At 39.2% G+C, this 26,018-nt stretch overlaps 1 protein-coding gene across 2 annotated transcripts; it reads left to right on the top strand.

Annotated features, from left to right (window-relative positions):
• The first annotated feature begins 649 nt into the window (after positions 1-649).
• Positions 650-25,926, top strand: tapt1a (transmembrane anterior posterior transformation 1a). 2 transcript variants are annotated; one of them, XM_051420454.1, is made up of 15 exons: positions 650-872; positions 2,836-2,966; positions 4,376-4,494; positions 5,836-5,868; positions 9,090-9,252; positions 9,475-9,610; positions 10,604-10,701; positions 10,978-11,047; positions 12,303-12,383; positions 13,463-13,572; positions 13,704-13,763; positions 13,889-13,957; positions 14,148-14,224; positions 15,996-16,162; positions 22,637-25,926. In XM_051420454.1, the coding sequence occupies exons 1-15, from the start codon at positions 683-685 to the stop codon at positions 22,951-22,953; spliced, it is 1,821 nt and encodes a 606-aa protein (XP_051276414.1). In that variant the 5' UTR covers positions 650-682; the 3' UTR covers positions 22,954-25,926. The 2 variants fall into 2 exon arrangements, with proteins under 2 accessions (XP_051276414.1, XP_051276415.1); XM_051420455.1 differs by lacking the exon at positions 5,836-5,868.
• Positions 25,927-26,018: the final 92 nt, after the last annotated feature.

Here is a 26,018-nt window from a genome sequence, read left to right as displayed (position 1 = left end):
TCCAGGACGATTTGATGGAGCTTTGGCGACACCAAGTGGAGAGCTGCGGACACTGCAACAACATTTAATTATTCCATGATTCCAACTTTTCCATAGTCCATTTATGTATACATTTGGAATTTTTATAATATTATTATTATATATAAATACACAAACTAAGCAACAGTTAAACAGTTGCACAAACTAACGATAAGTAATCAAGGTCTTTTTCCACCTCAGTGTTAGTAGAACTGCTGATTATTTTTGTCTCTTATTATTTATTGAAACAAACACATAAGCACACAATTCTTGGCCCATATAACAAATGTAAACTAAGTAATATTATAGGAGGTACAAACAAATTAAAATATGTATAACTAGATAAGTAAATAAGTAAATACAAAATATCTTTATTGTTTTCACAGCCTTTAGATTCATAGACAAATTAATCTAATAAAAGAATATGGCACAAATGTGTTTTCAAGAAGTCTCGTAAAAGCAGCAGCGAGTCTTTGGGGGGTTTAAAAGCAGAATGAATGTGAAAATGTTTCCATAATGTTTGAAATATAATTTTCTTGGCTAAAATCTAAAACCCTTAAATCCACCCGGTAACTTTCATCATTATGACGTTGTTTGTTTTTACGTACGATGCGCTGACGTCGCCCCGCGCGACGCGGCAGCAGTGACGGCGGCCAAAGTAAAGATGGCGGACTTGTCGGGGACCGAGCTGTCAGAGGAAAAAGAAGCAGAAATTGAGCTAAAGAAGAGACAGAAAAGACCGTGGGATGATTTGCACAAGTCGGGTAAAATCGGTATAACCCCAGAACTGCCAGAAACGTTGGGATTTTACGATATAAGCGCTGTCAGAAGGGAGCAACGGGAGCACCCAGCAGGTAACCGGGTCCCCACCACCGACGTTAACGTTACCACCGTTACAGCTCACCGACGGGACACGGCTCAGTGCTGTTGTTTTAATGTCCTGGCTGATTTCTCTCCTATTTGAACAGTATTTCTTTGAGTCTTAATAAGTTACAAAAAGCTCCAGGAGTGAGTATCTAACGTCACAATGTAAAAGCTGAGTCTAGTGCTGTTAACGCTTGTTGTTCACATTTACTAACGTTAGCTAGCTCATACTGAAAACAACTCTGTTACTGACACAGAATAATTCAAACTGTTACCTAGACACTCTACTAATGTCTAAAGTTTGTTTGCATGGGTGTATAAACCGCGCCTGTAGCTGCTTACAGTCAGGAGGAGTAAACAACCTGTAGTCTACGTTCAGTATCTAACCACAGCTTTAACCTCGGGTTGTCCAGAAATCATCACCTTCAGGAGTTACACCAAGTTACATGACCTGGTGAACTTCAGGCACACTTATCTCCTGAAATCGCGTCTATATAACACGTAGACAGGGTCACAGTGATGTCGAAACGTGACTGTTTGGTTACACTTTTGTCAGATAGGAGAGCAGAAACTTCATGGTCATGGCTTGATTAATCCATCAGTTTATCATCTATCAACTATTATTATTATAATCTAAAATGGTTGTAATTATTTTTCAAGCAAATATGTCAAATGTGCAGGTTCCAGCTTCTCCAGTGTGAGGATTTTATAAGTTTTTGTCATATATGATGGTGCACCAAAATCTCAGTAGTACTATGGAGATACAGCTCTAATCTGTGACCCATCAGTTTCTTTTGCGTTGGAGCATTAACTACATGAAATGCAACTAATATATATTTTCAGTATCAGCGATCATTTTCCCGATTCATTAATTAACCCAATGTGGCCTATTTATTTTGTCTTGTTTAAACAGTGGCAGTGTGCCTGACATTTGTAACTGAGTTACTGAGTGACATATTTTGGTTTAACACCTGTTGGCATCATTTATGGGCCACACACACTCACATGGATCCTCATTTGACCCTGCAGATTGTGAATTAATCCAGTCCAGAACAAGTAAAGGGTACATCTGTAAAGTAAACACTACTGAATAAATACTGGACAGGATAAAGTACAAATAGTAAAGCCACTGTATCTTAGATAAGATAAGATATGATAAAAAAAACGTACAATTTTAATAATTTTACAATTTACGATACAGCTAATATATTCCAAGGTTCTTGGGCCCTAGTTTGTGTGACTGCAAACTTTCTTCGTAATCCAGGCACGCTTCTGGCTGCTAAATATACTCGAACCGATTGGATATGTTTGGCTTCAACCCCATTAAACCACAGCATGTTTCAGCCCTATTGTGTGACTTTAACAACAAAACTGTTGCAAGTTGAGCCAACATTATACTGTTAGGTCATGTGATGTTTAATGTCCATTGAATTCCTTTTTGTCTTCAGCTTATAAAGCATGACATGTTTGACAAGTTCCCACAGGTTGAAGTCAAGTGGAAAACATTGCAAGACAGTATGTGGACATTTAGAATGAAGCCAGACAGACAGTTCAACAAAACTCTCTTTCCCTTGTATTTGTTTCTTGTTTTTATTAACCTAGATCATATCATCTGTTTTATTATAGCCATTGCAATATAGTCGAATTCAATAATTTTTAAGTTTATAAAGTTACAATACACTGTCACTATCACTTCACTTTCTTTACATGACAAAACCTACTTTATACCACAGAACTTTATGTTGCATGTTCATCCATTATAAAAATGTATTCATGGTGCATTGAATCAAACAGTGAGCTGAGAATACCGTTAAACCCCCAGTTTCCACCATTCAGAGAAGTTTCCTTCTCTTTCACTTTGTTGGTTGGCGCTATCATTGTGTTGATAGCTGTGGTTGTAATTGTTGCAGACAATGGCCTTGTAATAACACTGGTGCTTTAACGTTGTTCCAGATCCGTCGTTGACACGCTTCATTGGCGCAGAGCTCACCAGAGGCTACTTCCTGGAACACAATGAGGCAAAGTACACAGAGCGCAGAGAGAGAGTGTACACATGCATGCGTATTCCCAAGGAACTGGAGAAGGTACTGTATAATACAAGTCCTGAACTAAGCCGTCCCCTTTCTCTCCATGTGTCTGCTGTCATTCCCTCATGGAAGCAAAGTTAGTCTGTCGTAACCCTCATAATCCAGCTACATGTTCTTCACTAACACTGAACTGATAAGTTGATTGCCCATTTATCAACTCCAAGCTTTGTAATCAATTTCGTCGAAATGTAGGTCATTTAGTGTTTGTATTCGTAACTATTTTTGAGATTAAATAAACTAAATGATTCATGTTTTTAAATGGAATAATGGAAAGACATTTAGTAATAAAAATAATGTTCTTAATATATCTTAATAAATCATTCTTAAGTACACACACAAACACCTGTGCATACAGACACTTTATCCTAATAATTGATGTATGTGAAACAATTCATAAAAACATTTTTGCCATGTGCCTCCCTGTCACCAGTATATTTTTGTTGTTCTTTTATATGCCACTAGGTGGCAGTGTTGAAACATAAAATGTGGAACCATGTGCTGCCTCTTTCTAGGAGTTTATCACATACTCTACCATGATAGCTGGTGATAACCAATATATCATTGTCCTAAAAAAAAACACAGGTTAACGTTGAACCTCTTATTCAGTTACAATGATGCATTAAAATTGCACAGTTAGGCCATTGAGGATATCCTCTACGTTTGCATGTGGTGTAAAGATCTTTTGTTTTTGGAGTTGAGTAGACCCTCTCTCTACAGAAATACCGACTAGCGAGTCCAGACTAATGTAGCTCTTACTGGCTTGGTTTTTCCTTGGGGGCAACAGAGGAATGTGTGTAAACATAAGAAGACCTCAGTGACTTCACTATGTTAAGCAGACTAACCACCTTCACCCGCACCTGACAAGGCCCCAAGCAAAGTCACACAGAATCCACCAATGAGAGACAAACCCTCCCACCAGCTCCTGCCAAAAGGTACCTCAGTGCCTTCATGTTGTAGGAAGACACCAGCTAGTTTAAATTCACTTCTGCAAAATATGAGAAGGCTGTGGCTATGGCTCGTCATATATGTGGAAACTGTGAAGGTATGTGTCTGCTGCATCATTAGGTTTACACCTGGGTCTTTCTTTGGTGTCACATGTGGTGTTTATTAGCTCTTCCCTGGCTTTTCCTCTGGTGGAAAGGAAATGGAACATCCTCAGAAAATAATAGTCTCTTTTTCAGCTAACTATAATTATTGTTTTGCATGAGAGGAAATACATGTACATACATGTTGTGTATTCCTACAGTCAATGCTCTTACATACTAATTCTGACTTAATTTTTCTGTACCGAGAAATGACTTATCTGTCAAGATGATGAGTAAATTCATATCGTTCACATTGACACTGTCACTGTTTGACTTGGAGGTGTTGTTTGACTTGGAGGTGTTGTCATGTGACTTTTCCAGTTGATGATCTTTGGCTTCTTCCTGTGTGTGGATGCCTTCCTGTACGTCTTCACCCTGCTGCCCCTTAGGGTGTTGCTGGCTGTGCTCCGCCTCCTCACCCTGCCATGCTGTGGCTTCAGGTCAGAGCCTAAACGCACACTCTCACACACCTACAAACATACAAAACAAAACCATATAATTACACCTTCATACAGTAGATATAATCACACAGCAACACATACACCTCAGGTATAAACACATATCTGTACTAGCATTCAGCTGTGTGGGCTGCACAATTACAGCTAAACCAATATTAACAGTTATTTTGCTTAATATCAAGGTCACAATAATTAATCATGATCTGTATATACATCACATGAAGGAAGATAGACATGTATATATGCACACACGCACAAATACATGCATATATAAAAGTTGTGGTCACATTGTTCTTTTTGGTGTATGAGCATGATTTGTCATGTAATGCAACATCTACTGTCTTCCTTTTTAGTTTCATGATTTTAAACAAATGTCTTAGCTAAAAAAAAGAAGTGTAACATGAGTAAGAAAAGTTTGTGTTGTTTCTCTCTTACAACATGATCATGTGTGACTATTATTTACTACTTTATCATTTCCATATTGTAGTGGTATGTTAAAAAAGGATAATACTGACCAGTTCGTTACCTTTGTTTATGTATGTCCTTATTAACAGGCAGCACATGCTGTAACAGTTATAGTTTTGAACACAGTAGCTGTTTCTTTCTTCCACACTGAGCAGAAATAAGACATCAGAACAATTTATTAGAGGTCTCTACCCATCAGTTATTGTACATCAGCTGTCGAGGCTTGTCTACTTAATGGTCTCCCTCTTACCAGGATTCTGTTGCTGTCTTTCTGTCCACATGAAAGTACTCTTGTTTTACTTTCTATACATGTAGATTTTAATATATAGGTCTGGAAATGTAAGTGATTGTGATAGTGTTTTCAGGTCTTGATAAGTTTGGGTTTGCACAAAAAAAAAAGACAATAAAGACTTTTCACACTGCACTGAAAGCTTTCATTTAACCCAGGACATTTAACCCAGGGCTAGTGGAAGTGCTGTGTGAATCATATAGCCCGGGGCTTAACCCTGGGAGGTTATTCCAGGGTCAACTCGTGGCCCTGGGCTAAGAATATGCAGTGTGAAAAGCCTTAATGAAGTCTTTAGTCTACTGTCAATACACATGTTGTGATACGCTGTGTGTTGTGAAGAACCGTCTTCTACTATAGAGAGATGTTTTCATTAACAGCTGTTTCACTTTGAACACACATTGACCAAAATGTCAATAGATAGAATAGTATATAATATTATTGAAAAACAGTAAGAAGTAAACATACGGCTACAAGGCATTTGATCCCAGACCCCCCCGATGGACAATTCCTGTCCTTCTGTCCGCCTCACCCTCTGTCTTACTCTCCCCTTGCCTTCCTCCCCCCTGCAGGGCACACACATGCCCCTACTGCAGAAGAAGCAGGTACGCTCCCTAAAGCCAAACAAGGCTTCATGAATGTTGTCACTGTCCTGAACTGGCCTCCACATCCATTCACCAGTTTCTCTTCATATCCATTGTGTCTGTTAATATGCAGCTTGGTACCTCACGTCATCAAGCCAGAGCAGCCATGTTGGTTCCTCATAAGTCTGGGTTTTGTTTTTTCATCCAGGGAAGGTTTGCTGAGAGTGCATGCTCATTCTCATCACAATCATGTTGCTTGTCAGTAATACAGCTGCACATGCTTAAACTGGAGGGCTGCCGACTGTACAGCTCCTCTGGAACAGTTTGGGGCTCATTTGTCTTGTTTAAGGGCATAAATCGGTTGTTATCAGTTTTTGTTGAAGAAGGTAAAAAAAGCTTCTTCACCTTCCGTGCACCGAACCCCCCAGCTGCTCTACAGCTGCGCTGCTCTACTTTTGTCAAAGGCTTGCTTCTCTAACAAGGTTTTTCATATCAGAAATCAAGCTTTTTCCTCTTGGTGCAGAGTCTTAATGCCTACTGTCAGGCTTATGCAGTATGAATGGCACACAGTGATGGCTACTTGGAATGCAGCCCATAGCTGACTGCTCTCAAACATGCATAATATTCATCTGTGTTATGGAGATAATGCTTGTAGATTAGAAATGTAAAGACGGCTTTGTACAGGTTAACACCATTAGCTGGCTGCGGCAGCTTTGCCTCCAGAGAGCCCTGTGTGTGTGTTTGTGTGTGCTGCACATGTTGGAGATAAGATGCACTTGCACCATAACCACCTGAATCCCAAAGCTGCTGTTTTTAAGAGAAGTGTAATATTGTTGATTTTAACTGAAAGAATGAATCCATTATTCAGTTAGAAAATTAGGTGGCAGCAATTTTGATGATTAATTGTTCTAATCACTTGTCAAATATTCACTGGGTACAACTCACATTTAAGCATTCGCTGCTTGTCTGTTTTATGTCATGGACTGTTGGTCTGTTGTATACATCACCTTGGGCTCTAGGAACATGTTTTTGTTTTTTGTTTTGTTAATAGTATATAAGTTATTTCCCTTGTTCTTTTATGTCTGATTGCACTACTTTTGTACACTATTATAATATTTGTATTATCACTAGTATTAGTTTAGCAGAAGTCCCATTTTGTAGTACGCTAAACCTTTATTTATTTATCTATTGTAAATTATTTTACATGAGCACTGAACAAAAAAGGTATCATCAAGGGCGGAAAAACATTTTGTTAAGCCTTGATGGGAGTCCCCTTATAGTGCGCAGCGTAGTGAGTGGGCCGGGGGTGTACGGTTTTACATGAATGAGTTCCAGTCTGACCACTGGATGGAGCCATAGGCACAGGAAAACAACCCATGAGACATCTTCACAATTCTATGGACACCTGACATTGGAGCCCATCTTTTGAGAGAAAACAATATGGGTTAATGGCTTTTATGCAAGTTCACCTCATCAATGTAATTTCTTGAAATCCTTAATAAATTGTACATTCAGTCTATTCAAACTAAACCCCAATTATTTTTGGTTCTGAAAGCAGTTGTTGTCTTCAACAAAAAGGCCCAGATGTTCATCTCATCCCGTTCTCTTCACAACTCTGCTCAGCTGCATAACAGTTCACAAGACAGTTTGGTTTCACGAGACACATCCTCCCTAACTCAGGCACTATTTTTTTCTCTCGCAGCTTGGAGTTGGCTCCTAAAATAGTTCAGATCTCCACACCTTCCAGCCCCCCACTTTCCTTTCCCATGTTTTAAAAAAATGTGAGAGATGAGGAGTAGCCCTGTTGTTGTGATGCAAGACTGGTTGCCAGTCGCTGAAGTTAATTAAGGTAATGATGGCTATTAGAGTTGTTCATTGTTGTCCTGCCATGTCTTGTGCACTAGTGAGTTGGTCCAATATTAGTCTGTGGTGTTTATAGTGATCTAATGAACAGTTGTAAAGTAGTACCTGTAGGCTCAGCGCGTGCAGTATTAAGAGAGGTGAGAATGTGGCAGCAAACACACTGTTAATTGGCTGTATCATGTTTATAAAGCATAATGCTAGCAAATATTTAAGTCTATGGTCAGTAACAAGCCTGTGTGGTGAGTAGAGGAAACATATTTTCCTTGCTCTAGTTAGTGGTGGTTGCAGTCATGTGGACCAGTCACACAGCTGACATGTAAAATATGCAGGATGTCTTAGAGTTAAGCTCTCTCTCTCTGGCTCTCCTCGGTTATCCCTGTCATAGTAAATACTAAATAACCGGCCCTATGGATTTGTCAGCCCTCCTCTTAACATGCTCCCAAGCTGCCACTGCTAACCATTGCGATTAATTATGAAAGCAGCACATGTTTAAATCACACGTTATTTCCCATTACAAGACGTGTGTTGCTGGTCTTGTGGTATGTGACAGCTTAGCCTGTGTCTCCTTCCATTTTAAACATTTCTGTCCAAAATGATGCACTCATTTTGGTTACAAAATTAAAATATTTCCGTAAAGATCGAATCTCAAACACATGAATTTTTGTTGGTGTGCTGTACTCTGTTTGGTAGATGAGAAAAACAAAGATTTAATCTTGTAAGAGCAGAAGCACAGAACAAACAGAAACATATTAAAAGGAGATACATCTTATGAATGAGATAACTTGCAGAGATACTAACTTTAATATTTCATATTGTGTTTTTTGTCTATCACTACTGTTTCCTTAATGTGGGATATCTCATTTTGAACAGAAATGAATTATTTAGCCTGTATGTGTTGTCCTACTGTTTCCTCACATTTTATGAATAACAGAGACCATTCAGAGCTTCCATAGCTAGTCAGTAATATTTGTCATCTGGTATTGTAATGAGCCAAAAGTCTGCTGCCTCTTCACTGTACCACTACCAGTAGATCTCAGTGTCAGTGATGCCATGTGTGGGGACAAATGTGTGTGTTAATGCTGAAATACTTGTATGTGTTCATGCAGTCATGCTCATAATTTTACATGGTAAAATGTCTGTTTGTCAGCATACATGTGCGTTATGTCTGGTTACATTTAATTGTTCACTCAGACAGTATAATGGCAGGTTGTTGTGTGTGCATGTTAAGCATATACACTGCTCATGGATATACTGCACTATCCTAGCATGCAAGTTTGTGTTCAAATACTTAAGAATGTTCTGAAAGGTTAGTTAAATATGTTTCTGTATTCAATAGAAATAGTAAAAACTGATCCTCTGTGTGTTGTGTGTGTGGTCAGCGGGTCTCGGCTGCTGCAACCTGCACAGGTATGTGACATGCTGAAGGGCCTGATCCTGGTGCTGTGCTTCTCCATGATGCATTACGTCGATTACTCCATGATGTACCACCTGATCAGAGGACAGTCTGTCATCAAACTTTACCTCATCTACAACATGCTGGAGGTACCTTGCATGTTATGTGCTCACATCTGACATTTGGTAGTAAAATAATTGGTAATTGGTCAAATAAATTCTGGAAACTAAGTAAGAATAAAAAACAATCAAAATACATATTAATAACAAGATGTATTCTTGTAGGTAAGATAATAGAGGAAATGTACCAAACTTCTGGTTGAAATACATGCCATTATTAATTTATTTACTTACGTGTCATTCCTCTGTAAGGTGGCTGACCGCCTCTTCTCCTCCTTTGGCCAAGACATCCTGGATGCTCTCTACTGGACAGCCACAGAACCCAAAGAACGGAAAAGAGACAGTATAGGCGTCATTCCTCACTTCATCATGGCTGTCTTTTATGTCTGTATCCTTCTTGTTCAAATCCACTGCAGAAAGACGGGTGTCTTAAGTCTCAGTTTGTGAACTACACTGATTTGAATTTGGGGGTCTCTTTCCTGTGTTTCGAACTTCCTACTGTTACGTTTTACAGACAACGTACAGTTACAGTCTCATGAAACGCAACATTATGTAAGATTTGGTATTTTTTGCCATTTGCCATCCCCTGTTTCAGAGTGCAATATTGCTATTTTAAGTATGGATAGCTGTACACATGCATTTGTTATGATTTAGTCTACATGCCTTCACCATTAGCTATGTCAGTAGAAGCTTCAGAACCTGGTTAAATTGCCTGCTCACCCAAAAACTTCCTCCTCTTGGGGGTCCAATGCTCCTGTGCTACCAATGCAAACACTCCCCTGGTGTCTGAGCACCCAGTCCTCTCAGCACCCAGTGTTTGTTTAGCAGTATGGCTAAGCTCACTAGGTACAGCAACTACATCAGCTGTCCATCAGGAAACTGTAAATTACTGAGGACATCAGAGAGAAAACATCAAAAATTGTCCAGTTTAACCAAAATCCGTGACGTAGTTGGTGGTGTATAACCACTGCCGTGAAGCACTTTTCCCGAACCGGAGCCAAAAGTTACATTGTGCAACGTACGGGGCACAGAGTGGGAATTACAGAGACACCATTCACCCTATCGTAAGCAGAAATGAAGCAGCAAAAGGATTTTAAAGCTGGTATTTTAAGGTAGAAAAGTGGGAGCTCTGTGTGACCACTGAAAAAGATAAACTTTTAAGTGTCGGATGACTTTGACAGACACCAGAATGAAAATGGTTTTGATTTTCTTCTGACAAGACAGGCAAAGAACTAAAAGGCAAAAAAACAAACAAATAACAGCTGGGTTGTTTTTCAGGCATTTAACAAGTGACTTTATTAGAAGGTGGTCTGTCTAACTGTTATTATTAAGTTGTAATGAAGTGGTGTACTAGTTGTTTTCCTGAGTGGTTGGTGTTCAGTCCTCCATGCCATCCTCATCATGGTTCAAGCCTCCACCCTCAACGTCGCCTTCAACTCACACAACAAGTCCCTGCTCACCATTATGATGTCCAACAACGTCAGTGCACACACACACACACACACACACACACACACACACACACACACACACACACGTGGTGACTGTTTAAGCAGCTACACTCATCCACAAACTAAATCTATGCACACATGCTCACAAACTACATTTTACTTAAATAATTTGTATGCAGATGTATCCCAGAAACATTCAACACATTGATGATGAAATCTTACTGTTGTAGCTGCAACATGATCGTTTGTGTTGTATTTTCATTTCACTTCATTTCTTTCTTTGTTCTTCTGTTCTCTTAAACAGTTTGTGGAGATCAAAGGAAGTGTGTTCAAGAAATTTGAAAAGAACAACTTATTCCAAATGTCCAACAGTGGTGAGATATTCAGTGTCATTTCAGAAATCCCACATTCATCATTTGAAGTACTGAAACGATTAAGAGCCCCCCCAACAGTTTTTTCCAGAACTGATAACACTATTGCACTTTGTATTGTTTTTGTTCTTATATGATGTCAGTCTGCATAGAATTTACACATACAAAATCAACTACCTGTAAACATATTCATAGAGTGAGTGTCTCACAGTCTCCAAGATCTGTGATCATCAATTGCTCCATGAGCCTTTTACTGCTCCTAATGCTGAGTGTACAAAAGGGAAAAGAATTTGTCCTAGAAATTACTTAATCTTACTTGTCATCACATATTTTTTTATATCTCTGAGCCCTCTCTTCAGAAGACCTGTCAACGATTCTTAGACAATAAAACAAAAGTCCCTTTTTAACTTACCTGTTTAAATACTTTTTTTATACTTATTTCAGTATCCTTTCAAATCAAATCCCTTGTTTGTAGAGCTGCATATGAAACATAAGCCTTTTGTCAGTTTCTGTTGGATAGATTTATGACTCATTCAACATGACAGTTTTTTTGTGAAATGTTAAGCATCAATCTGTAATGGAAAAACATTCAAAATAAGCAACAACCCAAGAAAAAGCTGTGGGAAATGAACATTTTAGATTTAGTAATGTATGTATTGATTTGGTGATGTCTATGTGATACTCAGTGTTTTAGGTTGTGAGGTAGTCAGTCCATTTGGCTTTGACAGACTGTATACAGAGATATTAAATGTATTGAGCCCTTTTGATTTCCCAAGGCAGCAGGTTTTCATCACAGTCACTCCCTTTGTATTCTAATGACAGCAGAAGACAATAAGCCTTAATCAGCTGCCATTTCCTTCTCACTGTTCACTCACATCTTGATTCCCTGCTTATGGAGCTGAGCACGCTCCTAACTAGCATGGTATTATCAACACACACAATGGTGTGCTAAACATTTACAGCTGTGTCTTTAAATTCTACATGGATGTTCATAGTGTGATAAGACTAAATGCCAAAGAAACTGTGATATGCTGCTATAACGTATAAATTATGAGTTATTTCAGACTTTTCTCTTAGCACCTCTTGTATCAAAGTGCTATACAGTAAATCTGACAGATTTCACACCTTTTTAAAACTGTCTTTCACACCACCTGATTAAACACACAACTACAATATGAGTCTTAAATGTGGCCCTCTTAACCAAGTAGTCCCAGACTTTAGAGATTGTAATCACAAAAATTCTTATTTAATCTTGCAGATATCAAAGAACGGTTCACCAGCTACGTTCTCCTGCTCATCGTTTGTCTCAGGAATATGGAGCAGTTTGCATGGAACCCAGGTAATGATCAGTTTTTTTACTTAAACTGCAGTTTAATATATATTTTTTCATATTAGAATAAATGCAAACCGACAGCATGCTGCTCCAGTTTGTCAAATTCAAAAGCTAAATAAAAAAGAAATCCACTCTAGTATGGGGGGTCAGTACTTGTGATGGTAAACATTCAGGAAAATCTGCTGAGCAGCTCCTTCCCTGCTGTTTTGCTTTTGGTTGACCCACTGCAACACCTTGGGGACCTTTCTCTCCAACAAAGCTCAGTGAATGCGACAGAGCAGAGTGATGGATGTGAGCTGGGTGCTTCTGTACGACAGCCTTCTGAAAACAGCTCCTCCTGCCAGTCTCAAAGCCAGACACACAGTAGATGACAGACGTGGCCTGTCGGCTGAAATCATGACACTGATGTGCTAATACTTGAAGAGTTACAACCTTCTGTTGCTAAAGCGGCATACAAATCACAAGCTTCCAATAATTTACTTACCTTCCATGCTGCATTAGTTGTGCCTGCACTTCTTTGTGTACATTATACAGAACCAAAGCACCTGCTCTTTGCTAATTACCTGTTAAATACTTTTTGATAGTTAAAACCGATTAAATGAGATCCAAAGCTGTTTTGCTTTTTTGTAAACTGTCATAAGCCACTTGGTCATATATTGTGCAAACTGTCTAAGCACTGTCCTTTGTAATTGTAAAAAACATATGTACATAGCATTTGCAAACTTCACATTCATATAATTGTGTGAGTATTTATATTACTCACAGCTGGACTAATCAGTGTATTTGTATTAACAATGAATCACATGACTCGTGATGGCGTTTAGTCGTAGAGACGTAGTTATCACCTGATAGTGTTTGAACTCATTGTTTGGTTTTTTTGGACCGCAACTTTCCTGTTTTGGTTTAGTATCTCTGTAGTTGGTGGGGAGAAAAACAACTAAAAGGACAATTTAACTGTTTTGAGCTACATTTGTCAGGACATGAAACAGAAGCCAAATGAATGCTAATGTTGCTTTTTGTGCTGAAGCAGATGTTTACTGATGCTTTTTTCAACATGTTACACATTTAAAATTTTTCCCCCTCAGAGCACCTGTGGGTTTTGTTCCCTGATGTCTTTATGGTCGTCACCTCTGAAGTTGCTGTTGACATCATTAAACATGCTTTCATCACCAAATTCAACGACATCACTGCAGATGTAAGAAGCAAACGTAACATTTCTAAATTTGTGTCAGTCACCAGCCGATGTCTTGTCACACACAGTATACATATACATATTGTAAGTATGTATTGCTCTTATACTCCCTTTTTTTCTTGTGTCTATCCAAGGTATACAGTGAGTACAGGGCAAGTTTAGCCTTCGATCTCCTCAGCAGTCGACAAAAGAATGTAAGAATGTCTCTTTTTCATACAGCCTTCATTATACTCCCATAAACCGAAAGCATTGAGCCTACGCAGCTAATCAATGCAGTTTTGTTGAGTGCTGTAACCTGTGCTTGTCCGTCACTGTGTAGGCTTGTACAGACTACAGTGACTCAGTGGCACGGAGGATGGGCTTCATCCCTCTGCCTTTGGCTGTTCTGGTAAGAGAAGCTGCACTCTGTCTTCTAGTATTTAGTGACTGACAACAGTCAGTGTCACATAAACATTAGCCAGAACTTCTTACAAAGTTGTACTTAATGTCACAAGCTGATAATAGCTGTCTGATGGTTCTCACCATTGTTTAAATTCATCATATTTTCCTGTGTCAAAATGTCCTCTTTTTTTTTACAGCTTATCCGAGTGGTGATGAGTTCGGTGAAGGTGCAGGGGGCTCTTTCATACACATGTGTGTTCCTCTTTTATCTTGGGTAAGTCTGTTTAAGTTATACTGTTGTATTTAGGTCTACTGTGTAACATTTAGGAAGACCTACTAACAGAAATGGAATATAATATGCATAACTATTTTTAGAATTGTTGTGTTTTTGTTACCTTAGAATGAGCAGTTTTTATCTACAGAGGGTGCGGGTCCTCTTCTACGTAGTCTGCCATCTTAAACTGCCATGTACAGTAGCCCAGAATGGACAAACCAAACACTTGCTTTATACAGGGCCTTTAGCGTTTTTCGTGCATTCTGTGGCCACTGTAATTTTGCCTACCTACTTGGAATGGGAGGGTGAGATGAGGGGGTTATAATATGCAGCTTCAGTGCTAGAAGCCACTAAATCATACACACTGGACCTTTAGATATTACTGATGTTACATAGTTTTATTGAAGGTTGCCCTGCCGATCCACCGAAATTCTGGGAGCTTGTAAAGATGTGTATTGCTGTACTTGTTGTACTGCACATGGCATTTTCATTTTACATATGCTGCATATATTTTAATCTGACTGTAAAAATGCAGCTCAAGAGGAGATTTAAAGGCTGAAAGTGATTTTGGTTGTCTAAGTTGTTCATGCACATTAATCTGGTGATAAGATATGTTTTTATCCATTCCCTCTCCTTATTGAAGTACAGGCTTAAACCACTGAAATTGAGGTCAAAGTCTGTATTTCCATATTTTTGAATCTCAACACTATTTGTTTCGTCATATATACACAAATGAATATTTAAATGCTTACATTTTTTGTTTAATGTTAGTGTGTGAGGCTCTCCCACAGACACAGACTCTCATGTGTTGTACACAGACATGCTTGCAGAGACTGAATGCACACTAACACATGCAGGCACTGTCATAAACACACTCTCAGATTCAGAGACACATACAGTTACGTAAGCATTAACACTGTGCCCTCACGTTCTCCCTGTGCTGAGCTGCTGATTGCCTCGCTCATTCTCATTTGCCAGATCCCATTGGGCTCGTACCATTGAAGAGTTTGCCTCAGGGCAAAGAATGCAATGTTGTCATCTCTAGTGCCATCTCTGGCCCTCCCCACCCCCTGATTTAAAAATAGCTCTGGCTTGAACAGACCGCTCTGCCTTGGCAAAGATTCAGCCATGCTGAGTCTCTTAGTCCGAAACGCCCTGTCACAGCGAGCAGTGGTCCACAGACCCAAATGTGTCTGTCTCTCTCTCATCACAGTGTCAGAGACTGGGCCTTATAGCAAAGCCCAGAAACACAGAAGGATGGTACACATCAACATCTTGGTGTCAGTGGTGGGATGTGAACAGCGGCGATCCAAACCAGATGGAAGAAGAGATTCATTATAGCTGTGGCCCAGCTCAAGACAGCACTGTGATAACTCTGCCGTAACAGCAAGAAAGATTGCAATAGGCTGTTCAGTTATGACTAATCTTTCTATTTATGCTCTGAATCTACAGTTCATCTTGGTGCTGAATCCATCACCCAAATTAGCGAAATGGCTCAAATTACTGAAAAAATGTTTTAATACCATTGGCTGCCAAAATTAAAATATCACACATGCTAATCTGAAATGTTTTAACAGATAAGACAGAAATATGTGTGTACGTCTACATCAGAGTTGAGGATGCTTTGTTATTTTATTTTATTTATTTTTGAATCCATCCAGCAAAGTTAGTTTCAACAGTAGAAGAAGAAGTTGTTTTTGATTCACTTTCCCTAAACACTGCCTTCAGTAGGAAATGCATGTCTCTAAACAGCTGCCTTCTCCCTCTTCAGGCTGGTTTCACTTAAAGTGTTGAACAGTATTGTGCTGCTGGGGAAGTCGTGTGTTTACGTCAAGAGGGCCAACATGGAGGACAAACTGTTCGAGAGGCCCTCTGCCACTCCATCCTCCTCTGGGAAAACCCCCAGCAAAGCTGACCAGGACAGACCCACACCTTCAGGTAAACCACAAACAGATTAAGTTTCTAGGAATTCAAGCAAAACACTAGGCTCTGTACATGTTGTGGTGCATGTACATATACTAACAGAATTGAAATCATAACGAGCATGTTGCTCAGTAACTGCTAGATTGTAGAAGAAACAAGCAACTGTTTGCTAATAAAGTTCACCGTACTACGTACACTATGACAAGGACAAAATGGGAAAATTGGAGATTTATTGGAAAAGAGGAACTCCCAGTTACTGTATGAGGAAAGGAATGTTCCCAATCACTTTACATAATCATTCAAACATCTTAGCTTGATAACTCCCTCTCACTAATTACACCATCAGGGTTCCTACAGTCAAGGAAAACCAAAGTAAGCCTGGAATATTTTAAGTTGCATTTAAGGCCTGTATATAAATACATTTGGATTTGTCATGGGATTCTGTTAATAATGTCTTCTTTGTTCCAGTCAGTAGTCCAATGATGAAACTTGGAACTTTATGTAGTTGCTCTTTATAAGATAATAAACTGATAATAATCACTTAAGTAATCTAGTATCTAATTAAATAAGTCCCAGAGCTATGAACACAAGACCTCCAGCCATCTATTTGAATAAATACATTTTTAATCAATGTTCCCAAGAGAAATGCTGCCGCGTTAGACATTGAAATTTGATTGTGCACTCGTATCTTCAGCATGAAAAATTCAGGAACCTCAGCTGAGGTCATCATGCAGTGTGAATACAGTAGTTCGATTTTGGATCTAAATTCAGAAAATGCAGCTAAAGATGATTTCAAAGTTTACAGACAGGGAATATATAAAATATATTTATTTTGAATTACACAAATGCTTTTTATCACAGAGCACCAGCTTGAAATATTCTACAGATATAGCATTTTGAAAGTTGCGCCCTACTTTGGAGATATGAGAAGTGTCGAGACCTCAGAGAGCATCCTGGTGGTTCTCAGGACTAGATATCTAGTAAATGAGACGTTCTGGGATTTAATCTTGCTTATGAATAATGTGCATATTGCTTTCTGCCTCCTACTCAATCGCTGATCTTTCCCGTCTCTCTGCACTTTGACATATTGTATCTAATAAAACAGTAATGTCTTACAAGGGTCAAACCACTGTACCAAGGAAACACTGATGTTTATATCTCACATTAGGGTGAATAATAGTAATTTACATATGAATGCTATTAGTTAATGTTAACAAATCAAGTGTTTGTCCACTGCATGCAGCACAGTTCCTAATGCAACACTAGGCTTACCAAACCCACCATCATGTTTATATTAACATTTGTAGGCATTTAGCTGACTTTAATTTACATTGTATTGTTTGATTATAAAACATTTACAGGCTCAAACAAATCGAGGCTGACATTGTTTGTATTCCACTAGACTGCTCACCAGAGCACCGATTCTACCAATTTTCGAAATGGTTAACCTATGAAACGTAAAAAGGAAGTGATTCTTATTGCTTTTTTTGTCTAACCAATCGTCTAAAAACCAAAATGTATTCCTTGTACAATGATATTATAGTAAAGCAGTAAATCTTCATATTAAAAGGAATATTTAATGAAACAATTAAACTTTCTCCATTTTGACTAATTGATTAATTTAAATATTTTGCTTGTTTTGATTTAATCAGTAATGTGACATTAAATGATGGTGATGTAGCTGGTATGGCATTTGACATTTTGAAGTTTGACCTTTAATTGTAGCACTTACATCAGGCCAATGAGTTAATTCAAGTGGAAAATGTTCAAAAGAGACAGAAAGTCCTTTTAATAATCAAATCACAAATGCAAAAAGTTACCTGGTTCCAGGTTCTCACTTGTGGCCCTTTCTCTGTCCTATGTGATAGTGATTAATAATGAAAGTAAAAGTAATTGTTAGGTGTTGCCCTAGTAGACTTTAGAAGCAGTAGTGTCTTAGAAGTCAACCTTTATGACTAAACAAACCCACATTCCAACTTTCAAATATTTACATATGCATTTTCTTCATTACGATTCATATAAATATCTTGACGCAGGTCCTATATCTAAGACACACACACACACATACAATCAGACACACAGATTTGGAGGTGGCAATATCTCCCTGTCATCCGCAGCCAAATCCCTGCAGATCTTTTCTCCCGTGTGCCACAGACCCGCCTGCTGAGCTGAGCCAGGAGCTTTAAAATGACAAAGATCCTGGTGGTGCATCATGTCATATCAAACATCAAAGCTCCGACTAACGTTTGTGTTACAAATGAATCTGGTTTCTCAGAAAGCAACAGCTACAAGGCTTAAGGCACCCCACTCCGACATATAGAGTATAATAATAACTACTTTGGGTTGTGGAAAATTAATGTGAGTCTCCTTCTGCTTCCCACACATTTGGCTGCTGGGATTTGAACCAGTGACCTCACATCCCATGCTCAGTTTTCTAACATTAAAGTACATCGGTCAGTGCCTGGAGCTTCACCTGCTGCTCCAGTGGATCCACTGCACAATTATGTTCATCTGCTTGTCTTTGTCTTTACAATGATCTGTATTCACCTAACACTAGATATGCCATCTGTCTATACTGCATGTTTTTGTCTGGAGGGCAGAAATGGGTAATGAGCGGTTTCACATCAGCCATTTCAAACCCCATATGGTGGTTAACTTTTATCAAAGCTCACATATCTTCCAGAGTAGAAGTAGGGAGAGTTAATACAGTATGTGACTCGAGCAACATTTCTTCTAAATCGTTTTAATGCACACCCTTAAGGACTCTGCAACACAGTTTATTTGCACATTTCAATGATAAAACCCAGGGGTGTAATTAAAAGAAAAACAACTAACTAAATAACAAACATAATTAAAAAAAACTTCTGCTGACAAATGCACTGCTATATACAAACCTGCATTAACTGATTTCTTTGGGTCACTGGGGGTTTGCAAAACAAGCTAAAAACACAACATTGGCATCTTATTATTTTGCAAACCGAAAGGAGCTAAGCCGAGGAGGTTATGTTCTAGGTGCTGTTTGTCGGTTTGTTTGTCTGTGAGCAGGATTATGGAAAAACTACTGGCCTGATGGAAGGGTGTAGCATGGTCCAAGGAAGAGCCCATTCAATTTCAGAGCGGATCCGAATCACAGGGCGGTGTGGTGGCAATTTGTTTAAAAAAGCATACAAAGTATGATCTTGTCTTTCTGTAAGGTTTAATTCAAGTCATCCATGAATGGTCTCAATGCAACGTCACACAGTCTCGTATGTGAAAGTCCGAAAGAGCCTCGATTGGTCGAAGCAGTATGGTTTTATCCCTGTTGGAGCGTCACTCTAACACAGTTACACATTCCTGAGTTCTGGGAGAGTAAACAGACAGTGTGGTGAGATGATCATGTCCTTGGCTTCTTTGTGAAGTCTCAACATCCCGCTGTTTACTTGGACATAGAATGTGGTTAAAAACAGGGTTAAAGGTTGTATGCATATAATAGCCTCTTCAACAGTTGCGTATGGTTTTACAATGACCACGTCAAAGGGTTGTATAGGTTCTTAAAAATTGCCATTACAACGGATACACACATTTTTCTCTTTCATTCACATTAAACGTTCACATCAATGTCTCTGTCCTCTCCATGTGATCGAGGGCATAGCTCAACTCCTCCGCACACATGCACAATGAACCAAGTGAAGTGATGGTAATTTGTTTTACTCAAGTTCAGTAAACAAAACCCCAGTAAAAACAAAAAAAAGTAGAAAAGTGATATTTTCACCTGCATTGTCCACAGTTGTTACAACCCCAGCGCGCGTGTTTATCTACTAGCGAATATTTTTAATCAAGCTAAAACAAAAGCTATCTGTATGTTGTCTAACTGTTTATCTTAGTTTGCCCCAAGGCCAATTCTTATAAACCTAGCTACTGGATGAGCCCTTCCTCCAAACGGGCCCCTTCCTCCCTACAAGCGGTACCTGCAGGCAGTGAATCACAACAGCTGCAGGAGGAGGACAGAGGACCTTGGCGGAGGTCTGCACTCTCTGCATTTAATTGGCGTCATATTTCTGGCAATTTACATCCTCATAGCTCAGTTTAGATCTCCACTAACTCCTGAGAGAAATATCTGGCTATCTACTACGTGCTTCTTTTATCCAATGTAGTCTGTCATAGTGCAGTGGTTCTCAATCTGTTTAGTGTCAAGGACCCCCAGATTGATACACATCAGGCCGTGGACCTGTATTTGATGGGATGTAGTCTCAGAGATTTAGTTATTCCATAACAGTCTATACAGTTTCATACAGTGAAACGTGTAAAACCTTTGAACAGAATAGTCATTGTCTCATTGGGCTAACTTCTAATCAATGTGATACAAGTGAAATTAAAATATTCCCCATTTTTATGGGGACCCCTTGGAACCCTCTCAAGGACCTCTGGGGGTTTAGGACAACTGTGGAAGACAAATGATGCAGGTTATGGGATGCTTCACAACATCCCATCAAAATATAACATTTTCGGATGTTTTTTCTTTCTTTCGGCTACTTAGACGACTTCTATGATGTGTTCTGTGATGTTGACCAACAGGAACACAGAACGTTTTGGTTGTTTTTTTTGTGCATAGCTGTCAACATAGTGAAGCAGAAAAGAAATGATAAGGATGGTGTTGAAGATGATGTGGAACACTGAAGTTGCTTTTTGGTAGCCTACTAATTACCTTTGTACTGGTTCTGAAAAACAGCAAGCTATAATTTGTGTTCAACACGTAGTCTGTGATGTCTCTCGACCAACTCAACAAGAATGTATAACTCTATGATCTGATAAAGTGACCATATCAAAAAATGATGATTCTGGCATTAGGAAATTAAAGTTAAACTGAAGCAAATAAAGATTTAATTGGCAAAGTGAGAAATGTGCACTTGTTTATTTAGCAACTATCAACAGGCATGCCTTATTATAAATTCCTCTCTGATTCACCACTGAATTATTCAGGCAGAACCAAAGGTAATACACCACCAAAACCTGACATTTTCTAATATTTCAGTTGGCTTACAATGTCAGTTTTCATGGCTGCTATCATATTTGAAATTCTCTGTAATGCCTTACTCAAACACACTCTCTATATGCTCAGTGGGTTGCAGCGGTTCTGTACAGTAAAGTGTCGGTTCAGCTCTGTCTACAACTGGAAGTTTGTTGTAGCCAGATAGCCCGGGGCTGGCTGGTTGTCTCTGTGGACAGCCTTGTTAATAACCAATGCTGCTTCGCTCAATTCTCTCTAATATGATGAATTATTCTGTTTGGTTGACTTTCCTAATGTGATACACTGTGTGCTCAAAGTGAAAAGGCTTTGCAGTGTTTTCTCTTAACATAATGCAGTGGAGTTGTGATAAGAAGCCCTAACCCTTCCTTGTGTTCCATGTCAACTTTCCTTTCTGGCTACACTTCATTATTCTCCCTCTGTGCTGCTTTCAAACTGAGCAGTCAGGTGGGTGTATGCTGGCTGACTTGTGGACCCGCCAGGTTGAATCACTCCCTGTCACTCAAGCCAGAACACCTTCGCTTCTTCTGCTGCAAGCTGAGAATTTTTGCTCAAAGATAGCACATCACCCTCTCCCATAATACATCTTCTTCCTCTTCTTTCTCAAAATGATCTACAAGAAATGTATTCTTTCTCACCATCTCACTTCTGCTTTTGGTTTTTTTAACACTTCTATGTGTGCTATATGATTGTTCAGGAGTCATCTTAAGTCTAGAATGAAACATGCCAGTAAATAGAGCATCAGTTAAATGTTACATTACATTTACAGGAAACAGGAGTACACCGCTAGCCAGGCTCAGAGTTCAGTCCTCCACCTAAGGCTAACCTCGAGAAACGTACTAATTAATATGTTATCTCTTGCTCAATCTATGAGCTATAAACACAAATGTAAAAACAAGTGCACAACAAGTTGACTCCACTGGTTGCCTGGCAACCATACGGTGACGATTAGAAGCGGCAAGTGTTTCCCCTAGCTCCACAGACATGAGAGGTGTCAACCTTTTCTTTTAACTCTTGACAAGAAAGAGAATAAATATGCCAAAATGTCCCTTTAACTAATGTTATTTTACTCCTAGAAACTTAATTATATCAGTTAAAGGTTACAGCTTGTCTATGGGAGGTGTTTCAGACTCATATTTCAATTGTTCGTCATGTGCATCCGACTGATTCTGTTTTAATAATTTCAGCTGTCTACAAAAGCCAGCTCATGGCTCACTGTCACATATTTTTAAACTTCAAGAGCGTTTTTCTTCTGTTTTACACACAAAACTACAGTGATCGTGTGTTGGGCTCTGAGTACTGGTAAGCAGGTGACCTACACTTAAACCTCTGCCTGAATGTTTCCTGTGTTGACACTGATGGAGGACTGAAGCTCTGCTCACGTGCAGTGTAGATATTGAATAAGAATGGATGAACTGAGAAACCTCGTCCATATGTTTTGTCTTCTGTCATTAAATCCATTTTTTGCTCATTATTGTTTACAGGCGAATCCAAGGTGGAGCAGATCACTGCCACACCCTGCAGCCCACCATCATGTTCTTCCTCCTCCTCCTCTGTGACCACCCAGCCGGCTCCCAGGACTGATTTGTTCCCTACCCCGCCCACTGATGCCTGTCCTCCTCCTCCTTCTCCAGCTAGCCGTCCCCCAACTCCACCACCGGAACCTGAACAACCTGCACCTTCACTCTCCAAAGAAGAGGAGGGCGAGGCGCAAGGAGCCTCTGAACTGAAGCACAGGACTCCAAAAAAGGACCTGCTTGAGATCGACCGTTTCACAATCTGTGGTAACCGCATCGACTGAACAGCTGCAGCCGCTGATGTGGCGATTAACCACTCAGGAAAGACAGAGAGCAACGGGCCCTTCAGCCTGGCTCTCCTGGCCAACAGCAGCAGAAAGCTGAGTATTTATTAAAGTCAGTGGCAATACAGTAAGTTATTGTGAACATGGACACACTGTGTCAGACAATCTTGCTGTTGATCAGCCATCTGAAGTTTTTTTGTCAAACTTCTCGACTTCAGGCTTCAACATCAGCGGGAGACAGAAAGTGAGACTGTGGCAGCCAAATCGTCATTTCAGTGTGTGTGTGTGTGTCTGTGTGCGTATGTGGGAAAGTGTTTGGTTTAGTATTTGGAGTGAGGTGTGTAGGTGTGAGAGTGTGTGTGTGTGTGAGACAGCCTATGTGTGAGAGCACACAAGCACTTCCTGTCTGAACAGCACTGGGACCAGAAGGAGAGAAATTTCTCAGATCACTCAGCAGCCAGAAAACAGACAAACTTCCAAACTAAAGGAAACAACTGGATCACGTTTGCCTGCTTCAAGTGTTTCCTTTTTCCTCAAGAAAACTGATTTTAAGTTTTTGGTTTCTTTTTGTAAAATATTGGGTGTCATCCAACACATGGACCCAATCTGCAAGAAAACCTATCCTCTTTGAGTAACCTCAGACACTGAGAAATTTAGATCTGGAATTTGCTAAAAAGTGGAAAGGCTTCTTTAGGGGTTCCTTCAGTAAGGGACTTGAAGCCAGTGTTCCCAACCTGAGGGCCTCGACCCCCCCTAAGTGCCATAAGATAAATCTGGTGGGGCACGAGGTGATTAACAAGCCAGGAAACCAGAAAAAAACATATTTATGATGTTGTTTTCAGCCCTCTAATGTTAACCCCTACTGCATAATTTTATGATTTTGATTTCTAAAACTTACTCAAATGAAATCGGAAAGCAGAAAACAAATGACTTTTTGTCTGAACTACTTTACACACTGGTGACCAGCAGTCACAAATGGACAGAGGTTTGTTTTAAGGGGTTACGAGCCAAAAAGGTTGGGAAACCAGCTTTCAGCAGTCACACACTGACAATATTAGAGGCTTTGCATTGCTTCTAGCTCCATTAACTGCTCAGTTCAGAAATCTGAACCTCAGTCGGACTACGGTAATGAGAATTTTAAAGTGAAGCATCGATTTACTTTCCAGCGTCCGTTGATGGAGTTCTAAACGTGACTAAAAAGAGTGACTTTTAATTAGAGCCTTAAGTAGAGCCTTTTGTTTACAGAGCCAACAGATAAAGTCATTTGCAGCCCACACTGCGCCTTCAGCAACCGAAGGACCTTTCATTAAAAGCACCCAGTCAGCGCGCGACATTAACAGAAGCTGCCGGTCAAATGCTGCTGACACTAAATCTGCTGCTTCCACCAGCCGCTTACGCAGCCAAATATATTCCACATATATAGGTCCACTGAAAACTATGAAAAGATGAACTTGTAGTTTGTTAATAAAATGCCAACAGATGCTGAAGATAATCTTACATTTTCTTCTTGCTTAAGGTAAATTTTTCAAATCCCTTTATATACAGTATATTACGGAAAAAAACATTCACTTAAAATCATTTATTATCTCTAAAAAACACATAATCACTAGACAAGGGTGATCACTTCTATCCAAGGGTCAATATTACATTACACATCCTTCAAGTCATTTCATTATAAAAATGTTATTTCATTTTTCATTAATTTTTGGTCTTGAGAATGTTTGCACTGACGGACCGTATTGTCTTAAATACGACGTTGTAACGTATGTTTCTCATTCGACTCTCGAGTAACGTTCTAATGTTTACATCTTAGAAAATAGAAGCAATATTTCCACAACAAAATGCCTTTTTTGCATGTGTTTGACATTTTGTTGACTGACCTTGTAAAATGGTTTACTATGATTTAAACTTTTATTGCAATGAAAAACCTATAAATTGAATATATAATGGGAAAGGTATATCATCGAGCTTTCGTCATTGATTGTAAGGAAAATGTGTTATTCATAACTAATGTCAGGCCATAAAGTTCCAGCAGCCATGCCAAATATTTAATTTGTGTCAGAACTCAATGACTTTTGTTGTCTCCTCCAAATGAGTTCAAATCACTGAATAATGGTACGTTGTAGCACTTTATGGTTGCTTTACAAGGTTGCATATCCATGGAGCTGTTCTACAGCCACAGTTATGTGCAGCAAGCTGAATAGTTTTAGCAGAGTTATATAGAGAAATATGTTACTTGACTGGTACAAGATATAATTATATGGGGAATTATTATCAAATCAAACTAAATGCTGTGAGTTTTAAAATAATCTATAACATATATCACTTGTCTTTGAGTTTAATTTCCTCTTTCTACTACACCCTTCCCATTACTATTAATTTATTTTGGAATTTAAAAAGGTACTTTACTTCCCTGTTAATTACTACCATATGACTAATAGTAATACATTTACAGTTCCTTTGGCATAAGCTATCATAATTTAAACTTATGTCTTACTTTAAGCAGAAGAAAGATGTATATGATGTAAACACATATCAGCTTTTGTTTGGTTGTGTTTTGGATAAAAAAGGTTTATAATGTTCATTACCATTGTAATAAGGAAGATAGTTCTATTTTTGGAGCTGCCAGTTGTGATATGATAATACGTTTTGAGCATGAAATCTGTTTCTCAGTCCTTCATGTGGTTTTGTCAAATGTCTTGTCTCTACTAGCCTGAGCTCAGTCTCGTTGTGGTCTGTCTGTCCACAGTCAGCTGGCTGAGCCTCACTGGTCCCAGTCTGCAGTGGAGACCAACCACAACTGGACCCAGCTGGGCTCAACCGAGCTAATGGAAACGAGGCATAAGTGTTCTTATGCAAGCTGCGATGGTCCAGTACACTGCCTGCTTTGTTTCATCAGTTTGTTTCCTTATTTAATTCCTACCTCGATATTGTATGAAAATGCCCCCTTTTGGATGAATAAAAGTTTGGTTTCTTACATGTGTTGTTTTATTGTAAGAAAATGCAGTAGAATCAGTTTCAGTTACATTTGTCTTTGCTTTTGTCTTTTTGAAGATGTCCCACAC

The sequence above is a fragment of the Dicentrarchus labrax genome, unplaced genomic scaffold, assembly GCF_905237075.1.
Source record: "Dicentrarchus labrax unplaced genomic scaffold, dlabrax2021, whole genome shotgun sequence".
NCBI classification, from domain to species: domain Eukaryota; kingdom Metazoa; phylum Chordata; class Actinopteri; family Moronidae; genus Dicentrarchus; species Dicentrarchus labrax.
Note: the sequence above shows the minus strand (reverse complement) of the source record. Positions and strands in the feature narration are given on the sequence as shown.

What these genes read in the sequence shown, in the direction of transcription:
- tapt1a (XM_051420454.1), top strand. Translation starts at nt 683, where the DNA reads ATGGCGGACTTGTCGGGGACCGAGCTGTCAGAGGAAAAAGAAGCAGAA. An exon ending in CATGGCTGTCTTTTATGTCT is followed by an intron (nt 9,611 to 10,603) that starts GTATCCTTCTTG and finishes GTTGGTGTTCAG; the next exon opens with TCCTCCATGCCATCCTCATC. An exon ending in ATTCCAAATGTCCAACAGTG is followed by an intron (nt 11,048 to 12,302) that starts GTGAGATATTCA and finishes TTAATCTTGCAG; the next exon opens with ATATCAAAGAACGGTTCACC.